Source organism: Meleagris gallopavo, chromosome 4 (assembly GCF_905368555.1).
Source record: "Meleagris gallopavo chromosome 4, MGAL_WU_HG_1.1, whole genome shotgun sequence".
Classification (NCBI taxonomy): domain Eukaryota; kingdom Metazoa; phylum Chordata; class Aves; order Galliformes; family Phasianidae; genus Meleagris; species Meleagris gallopavo.
The window spans coordinates 19,926,760-19,940,066 of NC_139407.1; the positions used below are offsets into that span (position 1 = coordinate 19,926,760).

The window sequence follows — 13,307 nt, forward strand, 5'->3', positions numbered from 1 at the left end:
TTTTCTCCATAACTGTCATCTGAAACTGGTGTATTTTCTCACCTGCAGAACTATTTAAAATGTTTCACAGGAGAATTTTATTTCTTCATAGACTACGTAGAAAAGATGTTTTTGTTTTCTCAACTGTACGGTAAAATTCTGAAAATGAATATGCATGTTCCATGGCATTTTGGCTTTTAACCAAAATAAGCTTCCTTTTCATATGAAATCAACTAACTGAGCCTCAAAGCTTGATTCCCTGTCGCAATTTTCCACTTGCCTAACGTAGTGACATAGGAACTTTTTTCTACATCCTTAATGCTCTATATGCATGCGTTGCCTCAGATTGTTTTCTGTGGACAAGCAAATTGTGCTAAGCAAGCTGCGGATTTCTGAAATGCTACCACGATTTGCAGATGTCTTTTTGTGCATGGGATATTATGATGTGGCGCTTTGTACCCAAGAAGTTGTGTTTGCGATCTCAACCTAGCACATAAAACTATTCATGCAAGTTATTCTGAGCATTTTGATATCTGCAAACTTGCACCAAAAATAGGCTCAGAGACAAAAAACAGTTATCCTGTCTTGTTCTGACGCAGGTACTGAGGTTTTATGCATTCTATCAAAGGCTTCTTAGGCTCCATTCACCTACAGCAAAACATTCTCAATACAGAACCTTTAGGTAGATGATATTTAACTGGCCACAATGAGGACAGCCTATTTAAGTAGGAATGTATTGATGGATACTAAAGTACTCTGTGTTTGCGGTTCTTATTTTAATAAGAAATTAAGAGATGCCAAAATTTGCAGAAATGTTTCAGTGCTCTAGCAGATAGATGAAAAGCAAAGTATATTACTAAAAACCAAATAATTAACCAACTCATACTAATGAAAGGTGAACCCAGCTGTGGTCACACCCTTCAATTAGTGGTTTACCACACTATTTCCTTATCCCCTAAATGCTGCCCATGGAACCAGGTAACATAAAGCTGGAGGGGGAGGAGTATTTCATACTTTATAAAGCTTTGTTTTAACATTTGCCAGTGTTCAGTATGTGCAGAATACTGTTTTCAAAAGCCATCAGTTCAGTGCTACTTCGACTGCTAAAAATGGATTTGGTCCACAGACACAGGTTACAGTTATTTGGATTGCTGCTGTCTGTAATAGGATGGATTTTAACTGGTACCTGTAACTATTTACCGGACTGGAAAAACCTCGGCTTAGACTTAAATGAACTGGAGCTTTGGACTATGGGACTCTGGCAAACCTGTGTAGTCCAAGACATAGGAGGAACACAGTGTAAAGACTTTGATTCTTTTCTAGCTTTGCCCATAGAATTCAGGATTTCCAGGATTTTAGTATCTACATCAAACGGACTAGGACTTCTGAGCCTCGTCATCTCTAGCCTTGGTTTGGACTGCCTAAAGATAGAGGATACAGAGCAGAAGCTAAAGAAACAGCTGTTACTACTTGGAGGAATTCTCATGTGGATAGCCGGAGTTCTGGTCTTAGTTCCTGTTTCCTGGGTTGCCTATACGATAATCCAGGAATTTTGGGATGAAGTGATCCCAGAGATTGTGCCCAGATGGGAAATAGGGGATGCACTGTTCAGTGGTTGGTTTGGTGGCTTTTTTATAATTCTAGGAGGCTCTTTACTTCTCTTGACAATCTTCTTATCATCTGACCATCAATTACCAGAACAGTATACAATGGGAGATATGCAAGACAACCGTCAACAGGTGGAGACTGGAAACAGAAGACTTTAAAAAGGGTACATGCTAGCTTTTTGGTTTTCTTACTCTTGTGTTACAGTAAGAAAACGCTGATGAACAGACTGGCTACTGTTTACAAGACTGGGGGAGGGATTACTACAGTACGGTTCCTTTCATTTCTACTTACTTTCAATTTTAATTAGATTGTCATAGCTCATCAATTAATATAAGTCACTATTGCTTTTCTCCAAAATCTAATCAGTTGCAGTGTTCTTTGTGGTGTTTTTATGTTTATTTGCTCGACTGTGTTGGTGTTGTTTTTTCATGTTAAATGAGTAAAAAATTGTGATGGATGCATGGAGACCTAACACTTTTAAACAGCAGAAGCCTTAAAGTTCTTGAAGGGGTTTGCAGTGCCAGTTCAACATACATTACAAAAATCTAATACAATATAACCTTAAATTAAATTGCATGGACCTTTATTCATTTGCACTAGTCTAAACTAACCGCTTCCTGAATGTTATGCAATATTCTTCATTGTGTGTGTGTGTGTGACTGAATATATCCCAGCATCACCATACACACCCTCTGGAAAGCGAGCATTTCTGAACAGTAACAAGATGCTGTCTGCTAGAAAGTACTCATTGCTATTGCAGCTTTTCTTTAATGAATGTAAAGAATTAACTTCAAGTGAACGCATCATTTTCTTTATAACTTATCCTAAGACTTGTCAGTGATTGATGTGAACTTTCTATAAATCACAAAGATTTTACACTGACAAATCTATATGCTCTTTGTAGCAACAGATGGCTGCTACAAAGACGTAGAATAGCAATAACAATTGAATAAAACACTGGTCTGGAAAAGAACTTTGTTAAAAAAAATGTATTTTCTGATCACTGAAACACATGGAAAGTGCAGAGACAAGTTAATCTACGTGATGTATTTGCATACTTTTACAGACAAAATTAGAACAGAACCACATTCAGCATATAACCTGATTAAATATTTAGTTCAGTCCTGAGCATTTGATATTTAATACAGCATAAACATAGCAATATCTTTAAAAAATTCTTATTTGATTTGCCTTCTATTACAATTTTTTTCTAACCTTTGCTCATTTGGTTAAATATTCTTGTACCAGTAATATTTAATTTTGATATCTGCAACTGCAGTGATAGTGGTACCTGGAAGCAGAACTAATTGCATTTGTTACACTCTGCTGTGCAGAGTAAATTCTACTTTGAGTAATATCTATAATTGTAAACTGACAGGATTATTTGTATGTGTTAGCTTATTCTATTGAGTGTTTTGAGGTCAGATAATTTAAACTTATTAAAAAAAAAGCAGAATTGTTAAAAGCTGCCTAAAATATGTTTAACTTTACCAATTTGGAAAACGAGGCACATTTTGCAATGAGTTTTGTGAGCTAAGGCCAACAATCCTTAAATTTTGACCTTACTTCATGCTTACAAATATATGATAATACTTTTTTGAAAATTATTCAACATGTGAAGAAAAACAGCTGATCTGGCAAGAATTCAGACAGCTCTAAATACTTTTCACAATAGCATCACATGTGAAATATTTTTATGGCCAGAACTGAACTATATTAAACACAACATAAATAAGACTGTAAATAAATAAAAGAAAAATCACAAAGTACACCTCTAAACATCATTCTACAAACATATAATCAAATTGAGAAGTTGAAACTGTCAACCTTCATTTCACCTCTACATTAAATAATTCCAGATTTATTTTTTTTTAATTGACCTTTCAAATATGTTATCTCAAACCCAACAAAGAAAAAACAAGTGAGGCATTCATAAATGATGTTTAACCAGCATCTTGCCCCAAATAGCACATCTGGCTATATGTTTAAGTGAACTGATGTGTTTGTGCATAAGAAAGCCCTTGGGTAAGGCTTACACAGATCTCTCATCACAGAATTGTCACTGCGAATTTCAGACAGCTGCTACCATAATGTTAGTTATATTCACTTCCATTTTCTCACCAATTACAACTCTTTTGAGACATTAAGGCCACGCATATGTGGATAACGTGATTATACTGAAATACATGGCGCCTTCTAGTCAGGATCTTTTCCAGAGAGAGTTTACTTCAACAAATTTCTGATATCCAAGTTACTGGGGACAAACTTTTCTCCTGGTACAAATACTTTCATAAAATCCTCTTCATAACTGTAAACCTAATTAACACTTTCATATTCTCCTAGCTGGCAACAGGGCAGCCTCTAGGACAAGAGACTAATACAGAGAAACTCATTTTAAGCGTACAGTAGATGTAACTATTCTGATTTCACTGTTGGTATTACCAATTTGATTCAGCTTCCAGTTGAGAAAGCAGCTGCCCTTTCGGTAGTCTCACAGGAAGTTTTTAGGGTTGCTTGTCTGTCTTGTCTTTCCCCACTCTCCCACAGATGCAAGAAACCTTTTAGTGAAGGTTAAAGTACTGTACATTCACAGAACTGAATTTTGTCTCTCGCTACACAATATTACAGAACAAGAACAGAAGAAATTTATTTTCAGAAACAAAACCTCCAATGTGGGTGATGAATCTAGTTAGCAGCTGTTGTGAGGCAGCCTTGACGTTTTTGAAAGAAGCTTACACTTGTAGTTAACTTCAAACTACAAAAGTCACACTCTTATACAAAAATATTGCATGGCAAAACAGCCATCTTCACAGTCTGCTCACATGAAAATAGTGAAAAGATAAACAATCTTCTGTTGAACGTAATATTTCTCAATACAGTGCGGTTCAACAGGATACACGCTCAGTACTGCCTTTGTTCCTTTGTTCCATCTTTACAAAATAAAAACACATGCAATACATACAAACTGTACAAAATCAGCATCAGTATACCAAAATTGATCTACTTTGGTTTTCCTTTTTTTGTCATTTTTTTTTTTTAGACATACAACAATTCAGTTTGCTGTATTTTACAAATAAACGTATCAATATTGAATGTAAAATAGAAGAGCTGTAAAAGCAGGTCACTAGAAATATGAAGGTCATCTAAAAAAAAAAAAAGATGAGCAATGGAAAAAACACTTGAATGAATATGCATAATTATACATCATCAGCTGGAAGGGCTGGTATACTGATCTTTGCTCTTGTGAAATATGCTATCTTCTCCCTGAAATTACCAAACAAAACAAGTTAGTATTTTACCATTTATTGCACAACTAATGTCATCTACTGTAGAGTTGCTAATGTTACAGCATGTTTTTTTAAAATATAGGCTTGGAAAATACACTGAATTTATTTACAACTGTGGTTGCAAGGGCATTCTGATATAATTTCCTTCTTAAGCGCATTCATACAAAAAGCAGCTCCAAAAGCCAATGTTTTGGTAATAACTGCAGTGACACAACTGAAATATTGCTCTAATGGCTGCATTTTCTGTCATGATATTTCAGGGGAAAAAGAGGGGAGACAAAAACAAAACATCTGATCCTGAATTTGGAAACGGAAAAAGAGAACTTAAATTAGGTCTGGGCAAGAAGCAGAATTACCATCCCATTCCGCAGTTGCTTCCACTATGCTGTTACCATTTGTTTCCTATGAACTGAGACATTACTGAAGCATAACAAGTTCATATGTCCCTCCCTGCCAGAAGCGGATGATAAATATTTGGGGCTTACAAATCAAAACTCAGAAGAGACATTCTTCTTGAGAGCTTCAAAATGCCTCTGTGTGTGATTCGTCTTTGAGGCGACATCATTATACCAAGCCCAACTAACAGGTTGAGTACAATTTGGCCACAGGAGATGCCTATTTGTCCAAGAGACTAAACCATGTTTTTCGCTGGCTGAGCTTCAATTCTGTTTGAAAACAGTAGCACAGAGTAAAAATTAATTTCATAAACTGGATTTCCTGGCTAATGCTGTGGTGATCAGATGATAGATGAGGACAGTTTTACTACATCCTTCATGCATGGGAAGGATTAGTATCTTTTTTGATGATGCCTGGTGTCTGAAAAAAATCTCTAAAACAAAAGTAGAACAGTATGCCTTTGCTCTGGAAACTGATTAATCAGTAGTTTTGCCTGGCTCAAGACTTCTTTTATTTATAGGAGATCTGCATTTCCCTCCTCCTTTTGGTCACAGGAACAGCAGAAGGTAAACGAAGCAATTCATGTGGTATTCTCACTTGTCATAAGCCAGTGTGCACCTCTCAAACCTGAAAGCCCACTGTTGACCTGTGGGTCATCAGAGCCTTGACAGTAGGCATACACGAGCAGCCCACAGTGGTCTGAAACTCTTCACCCTGCTTCCTCACCATCACCACTGCTCAGAGACACACTGCTGCCTTTGTCTTGTGAGCAAATTACCCAGTTCTCTGAAATGTGTGATGTTTCTTGAAACTCAAAGGTGTGCATGTTTGATTATGTTTAGAAAAATTCATGTTACTTCAGTACACTAAAAAGAGCATAAAAAAGCCTTAGCAGGCCCTACCTGAATGACTGCACCTGTAGTGGCACTTTCTGACTCTGCTCCCGTAGCCGACATACATCCTTTGAAGCTTTCCTCATCAGTTTCTCAGCACTTAAACCTCGCTTCTGCTCTTCTTTTGACTGCTCAGCCTGTAAAATAACTGTAAAATAACTATATTTTGCTAGTAATGAGCAACTGCTTATTTCACAGAATTGACAACGTCTTGTGTCAAGCAAATCTCTACATAAGCAGAGAGAACTGGTATCACAAGCCTAAGCAGTGGGGACTAAAGATAACAGAGCATTTTCTGAAAACTAAAAAATAAATAGAACAAACCATGCCAATCACAGGTGGTTACTATGCACTGTATGGTTTATGACGTATTTCTTATCACTGAAGTTAGACAATACCTAAATTAATACAAACAAAATGTCTTTTTAATACTGGGAGACAGTAATTCCCCCATAAAATAGTTTTCTTTCCTAAAGCAAGCTCTTCAGAAAGTTGTTCAAAAAGTTACCTATACCTAAGATGAAATGACAAATAATAATAAAAAAAGATATCTTGAATGTGTATTCTGAGAGTTTTGATAACCTTCCTTGCAAAGTTAGCATTTGTAAACTCTCACACTTTTAATTGTGATAGAACCATATTAGCCTATTGCTTAAATGTATGAAAAAAAGCTCTGCCAGGATACTCTAGTCTGAAAGAAACATGAGGGACTGAAGATGCATCCTTTCCAATTGTTTTCACCCAACTGCAACTCTAATGCTAGTACGCACTTCAGCTTAGAGATGTTGTGTAAATTTATGCAAGAAAACATTTTAAATGCTACAGTTCTTACTGTACATTGGACTGGGGGGGAAACAAAGCAATACAATAATTGTCTCTGAAATGCGTTTTTCACATCAGTGTCTTCTATAAAAATCCTTTGAAGACATTGAGGGAATAACCCCAAATCAAGTTAAGCTGATGCTAAATCCATTGAAATCAAACTTCCAGCATCATAGAACCAAGGACGAATGGGAAATACAGTCACTTATCTTCCTTTATTATGTCAATAAGGGATTAAAAATTTTAAAAACAAACTGGTAGAAAAGTAGATGCGAGATAACAGCATTATGAATAGAAAGGATACATCTTAGCATCTTCTGTAAAATCAGATTAGGAATAGCCTTTCTCTTATCCTATGGATCCCTTACTAAACACTAAGAGCTGAAGGCAACAGGAACTTTGGAATAAACAACAGGTGAAATATGAGAGCTCCCAAGAGGTGCTTTGGCTCCATGGACACTGATTTCCATCTCAGAGGTCCTTGCTGACTTGCTTCTCCCTTGAGCTGGTGATAGCCATCAGTGCTCTCTCATTCTTAATGGTAGTGAAGTCGTAGTCCTAGCAGAGAGGTTCATTTAAGCTGCTTAAAATACATAGATTTTGCACGTGGATAACAACTCTTTTGCACTGTAGCAGTATCAAAGCCAAGGTAGGAACACAGTCTGGTACAAGAGATCACAGATCTTTCTTGACATGAATGCCCACGAGTGAGGTACAGTGTCTCCATATCTCAGTACTGCTGCCTCTATTACAGTCTTCTTTAGTGAGTACTGCCACATCACCAGCACCATCAGAGCTGTACCATCCACCAGCATGGTGGCAAACTGCTATTGAGCACTTCTTTTTTATTCTTGTTTTGCTTTCTAAATGTTCCAAGGGTATCTGAACACCCAATAATTTGAAGAGCAGGTCCTTTCCAGTGGACAGTCACCTGGGTCTCTTAGACAAGTGGCTGGTGTTCAGATGCAGACAAGTTTCTTAACACATGCATTATCATTCTCATTTTGTGAGGGATGCAAGGCTGGCTGATGGCACCTTGTGTGTACACACTCATCTTCGCTCTTAAGCTATAGGGTCAGTCTCACAGAGGTTATTTACTGCATCTTCAGTTTTGTTGGCTGTCAAAACTTAACAGGAGCACTTCATGTTCTTAAACATTTCTTGAAGTTGCTTGGGGGCTTATTCTTGATGCTTAACTTTAAGCACACAGACTCAAATGCTAGTCTGTTACCTCAAATGAAAACACATGCCCAAGCCAAAAACAGCCATCTTCTAAGTTGGTTTCAAACGTAGGAATTCATGCCTCCAGATCTGAATTCAGCCCAGTAGGCTCCCAAACTACAGAACCAACTAATACAAAAACATTACACTACACTATCAGTTTCATGGTATTTAAGGAAACCCGCTTCCCGCAGATAGCAGCACCCTGCATCTGCTGAAATCTAGTCCAGTTTTTGTATGAAGGAGTGCCATTTTAAAACACCTCCAGTCAGCCTGTACTGCTGTTAACTTCAGTCCCCAACTCCAAAATAGCAAGAGATTTTAAAATGGAATTAACCTATAAACACTGTTTTTCCTATTAGTTAGTAAACATACATTTGCAATCTGCAACTGGTAGTGTATTAATTAATTTTTTGCATGTCAGTAGCCATATGTCTTAGCTCTCGAGCTAATATTTATCATCAAAACACTAACAGAACAATATTTCAGAATTCTCTGATTCTGACATTCTTATGATTACTGCATTTCAGGTTAACATTTCAGGTTGCTGTTTGAAGCGTACTCCTTTCCAATTTTTTAATACTTTAAATTTTTATATGCAGGAAATTACTCTGTGCTAACAATACACAGTGAGGGATCAAGGTTCTACAGACTTGTGACTTGCCAGACAGCTGTCAATCTTATTTTGAACTAGTGTGGCAGGCTGCAGAAAGCTGCAAGATATTGTCTGCTGGTGTAGAGCAGCAGCATCCAATAGAAGGGAGAAGTGGATAACTGAGGGAAGTAATTTCTCCCATTTGCCACAGCTACCACAAACAAGGATCAGGACTCAGAACTTGATAGTTTCACTGTGCTCTCAGGTAGATTTGGCTTCAGCCCAGTCTGTCTAAGAGAATACACATAAGAAGGTATATACGAGACGAGGTTTATAGTAGTACCATGCTTCTTGAGTGATTTATAAAAGCAATCCTCTGTCTATATAAAATACAGAAAGGCAAGCTAATACTCTGACCATGCATTCATTATGGGCCAAAAATCTGGCTTCGGATAGACAGGAATCTCTGTATTTGTGCTTAATGTAAGCACGAGATAGCAAGTAATAAAGAAAGCTTAGCAAAATTAAAGCTGAAACACTAACTCCTGTCTTGTTCATCGTTTTTCTGTATAGAAGAATGAAAGAGTCTAACAAAAAGCTATTGTCTTTGTTTCGGTTTTGTATTATTAAGGACTACATTGAAGATGTATTGGAAAGAAATATTTATAGCTAGACACAGGAGTCTTTTTAGGATGCACACAGATGAAGTACTTCAGAGGACAGCAGGTATCTGAAAACTTACTTGTATGAGAATTTAAGACAAATGAGTAAATGTTTCTGCTGCACAGCATTACCTACTATTTCCTGATCTGTAGGTATTAGTGGACTCTACGTACTTGCTGTACTTAAAAAAATGCGGTAGGAAGGGAAGGTATGGAGCCTGTGTATTGAGCTTCAAGCAGAGTAACTAGCAAGCAGCCACTGATTTTCAACATCCCCTGCATCTGCAGTTCCTTTTTTCACTTGAGACATTCTCAGTTACCCTGGCACTTAGAGCCGCTGCATTAGTCTGTGCCCTTATAATGCCTGCAGGATCTAAAAAATAATCTATGACAATGTTCTCTAGACTGCTGTGTTCTGCTAAACCAAGAGGAAGCACTGACAGCAGAGTATAGCATTCTCAGGGTTGATCTGATCCACAGGGGAAGGCTGTAATGATATGGAGTGGAGAGAGAGAGACAATAGCACTGATCAAGAACTGAGCCAAGAGAACATACTGAGAAAAAAAACTTTTGTTTTCCTAACTTGATGGTCAAGGACTTCCTGACGTAGGTGATATCGCTACAACTAATAACCTCTAGATTTTTTTTCACACTGCTTTTTGACTTTGCAAATTTGCATTCATGATGCTTGGTCAAAACCTTTTTTTTTTTTTTTTTTTTTACAGTTTCTAAATGTTCGCTTTTTTTCAACCTGCTACCTCTTCAGTTCCCTATTCCCTGTATTATAAAAGGCAATGATTGCTCTCCTCCATGTCACCCGTGATTTTACAGTTGAGGCTACTTGGCCATTCCTAACATAGAAACTGTTTCCTCCCTCTGACTGTACTTGTTCACCCTTGGCAGTTTTACTACCTACTTTGAGATGGGGAACCAGAACTAAACAATCTTTATGTTGCAGACATAACATGTATTTATGTCATTAAAGAATTATTATTTATTTCATTTCAGCTTTCTTTTCTTTCTTTGTAATTCCCAATGTCTTATATGCTTTTTGACACCTGAACACTGATGTTTTTGCTGACATTTTTGTTTCTTGTATCTGTAATATCCCACTCCTAAGAACTAATTCAGAGCCCTTTTTGTGTGTAAATATTAGGATTATCCCTTCTCTGCCCCACACAAGTGTACATACTGATATTTACTATTTTTATTTGAACTGCTGCTTACATATTAAGAGATCCTTTGCACCTTATTAATATGTGTTTCCTTTTTTACTATTTTGAATAATGTGGGTGTCATCAAAACACTCATCTCCATCAACCATGAACAGCTGAAGAACACAAATCCCTCCTGAAGATCATTGCCAACCTCCCCTCATTGAGTACTGATGTCTACAGAGTAACACTGAGAGGAAGGGAGCTCCAGAGGGTGACTATTCTGATCTGATCTGCTCAAAGCAGATCAAGCCAGAGCTGCATACTCAGCATCTTCCCCCATTAAGTTCTCAGTATCTCCAAAAGTGGAGCTAGTGGAAGTTGATTTCTGTTTTGTTGTTGTTGCTGTTGTTCATAAACTCTCTGGGCCCTTATTTCATTGTACAATCCCCCTCACAATAGAAAAATAAAAAACACCCCAAAACAAAAACCACTCAGCATCCAGCTTTTTCTTATTTCAAGTCAGAATTTCCTATGCTCTACCTTGTCACTGCTATCTCTTCTTATCCTGCTTCTTGTCTTTCATCCACATGAGGGCATCCTGACTTAGCTTATGTTTGTTTAGATGCTGAATATGTATTTGTATGACTTTACAAATGCACATGAAGAACAGAACTTGATATTCATCTGCAGGCATTATCCTCCATAAGAAAATTCACCAGGGTGAATGTACTGCCTCTTCCATAATCCCACACCAGTGAAAGTATTGGCCAGTGCCCCTCCCTGCCTGGTACAAAGATCTCTTAGCTACCAACTGTGTGAAGACTGCAAATCAGCCAATGCTAAAGGACAAAAAATACCTATGAAACTTTGTATATGTATGGCTGGGAGAGCAATGTTCAAGTGTTTAGGTGGCACCAGTCAAATAACATTTCAAATTCTTGGTTTAAATACTTTGATATTGACTAATAAATCATGTTTACATATCTGAATTACATAGTATAAGTAATCAAGTGTGAGATTCTGTAAAAATCTTTTAACAAATTTGTAAAAAAAAAAAAAGTAGGAGAATATTTTTCTTCACACAAAATCTGTATGCTGCTCATACCTGTTTCTCAGCCTGTTTCAAGAGTTTCTGGAATCGTTCATCCTCCAGTACGCACAGGGGAAGGTCTGTCTCTCCTCTACCTTTCATTTCTTCAAGCTTCTGCTTAAGATCCCGCAAGGCCTGAAGCTCATCATTCAGTCGATTCTGTCGTGTGCGTGACGCCTGGAGGTCCAGCTCCAAGTCGAGGGAAGTGCGTACAGGGCACTCTTGCGTAGCTCTTCGCATGATTGGCTGGCAAACAGGCTGAATCATTTGGGAAAGAGGAAAATAAAAATTAGAGAGGCTAGTGAAGAGTTTGACATAATACAGTCAGAAAAGCTCAACTAGTTTTTGTTTTCCTTCAGCAAAATGCTGCAATTTCAAGACCCAACTCCAAAACTCCATCTATTCTGAAATTACTCTTTAGTCAGTAGCTACAAATAAGTGCAAAAGTTTCATCAGTCATTTTTAGAAGGACAAAGTTAAAACTAAGAAACCCTTTTCTGATCCTCAGCACTATGCAAGTAGCCTAAAATTACAGAAAAGACTTCCCCACAGATTTAAACAGTATTATTTTTTTCAGTCAGTATTTGCTTTTTCAAAGTCCAAGCAATTATTTAAACCTGTAAACAAGCTCTTCCTTAGCGTATTGCACATTTATTTAGTATCTTTTCACTGTGCATTTCACATGAATAAGCGGGGCAGAACTAGTCATCCCAGACTATTCTGTATTTCTTTCTTATATCAAATGTAATCCTGCAACCTGGTAACAACCCTTCTGAAGGAGTATTTATTTTTATTTTTGATTGAGATTAAAAATATACCTCATAACTTATAAGAACAAATTCTATGTAAAATAAGTGTGATCTTACTCTCTTCTTCAATCCATTTGTTATTCAAACTTTCTTAGATAAGAGTAAATCAACTTCAAAAGCATATCAGAATCCTTGAAATTTCCACCCAAACTTGCTCAGCACGTACACTACTGTTGTTCATATTTGTGCAGCTTCAGCTGCCTTGTGTTCCTTTGCTAGGGCAAAGATGTTTGTCAGTAGGCAAAGATGAGCCTGGTCCAGCTCATCCCTGGGGACAGCCAAGGTCAGGCTGGGGGGCTTTGAGCACCTGATGAAGTTGCAGGAATCCCTGTTCATTGCAGAGTAGTTGGACCAGATGGTCTTCAAGGGTCCTTTCTAACTCAGACAATTCTGTGACTTTAGGGAGGACAAAGACCGCTGTGTTGAGATTTCAACCTGAAACTACAGGGGATGTGTGTGGTACTTGCATCAATTTTGCTCATAAACTTGCATTAAAAAGCATGTGCTTTAAGTTATTTGCTATTCCCGATTTCCCCATTTGTCTTAAATCGTTCAGGTAATGCAGGACATACCCGTTTGACTCTTAGGCTCCTCCTTTCTGTGGCATTCCTCACAAAGAGAGACTTTTTGGCTAGTGTTGAGCTGTCGCTGTCACTTCGACTCAACTGTTAAAATGTACATAATGAACAGAGATATAAAGCATCTTCACATACAAATACATCTGTATTGGGTAAAACCAGTCAGAAAATCTCAGTGCTGAAAAACACTGAGTGTAGGTAATTCTTAGC

At 37.5% G+C, this 13,307-nt stretch overlaps 2 protein-coding genes and 1 long non-coding RNA gene across 7 annotated transcripts in view; 2 read left to right on the forward strand and 1 right to left on the reverse strand.

Annotated features, from left to right (window-relative positions):
- LOC109367253 (uncharacterized) overlaps window positions 1–13,307 on the forward strand; it is a 71,186-nt gene that overhangs the window by 36,545 nt on the left and 21,334 nt on the right. The gene's annotated exons all lie outside the window — the stretch shown is intronic.
- LOC100547877 (claudin-22-like) lies at window positions 1,032–4,625 on the forward strand. The gene has a single exon (XM_010709767.4). It carries the CDS (start codon window positions 1,032–1,034, stop codon window positions 1,743–1,745), a length of 714 nt encoding a protein of 237 aa, XP_010708069.2. The 3' UTR covers window positions 1,746–4,625.
- The window catches only part of WWC2 (WW and C2 domain containing 2), an 87,653-nt gene continuing 76,907 nt past the window's right edge, over window positions 2,562–13,307 (reverse strand). For 3 of the 4 annotated variants that reach the window (XM_085222438.1, XM_085222440.1, XM_085222441.1), the window contains 4 exons: window positions 13,092–13,184; window positions 11,726–11,968; window positions 6,173–6,300; window positions 2,562–4,851 (listed from right to left, as the gene is read on the reverse strand). In XM_085222438.1, the coding sequence (XP_085078564.1) occupies window positions 4,785–4,851; window positions 6,173–6,300; window positions 11,726–11,968; window positions 13,092–13,184 (531 nt within the window). In that variant the 3' untranslated portion in view covers window positions 2,562–4,784. Of the gene's footprint in view, window positions 4,852–6,172; window positions 6,312–11,725; window positions 11,969–13,091; window positions 13,185–13,307 lie in introns of all 4 variants that reach the window. The other variant, XR_014882903.1, reaches the window with a different exon arrangement.

What these genes read in the sequence shown, in the direction of transcription:
- LOC100547877 (XM_010709767.4), top strand. Translation starts at nt 1,032, where the DNA reads ATGTGCAGAATACTGTTTTCAAAAGCCATCAGTTCAGTGCTACTTCGA.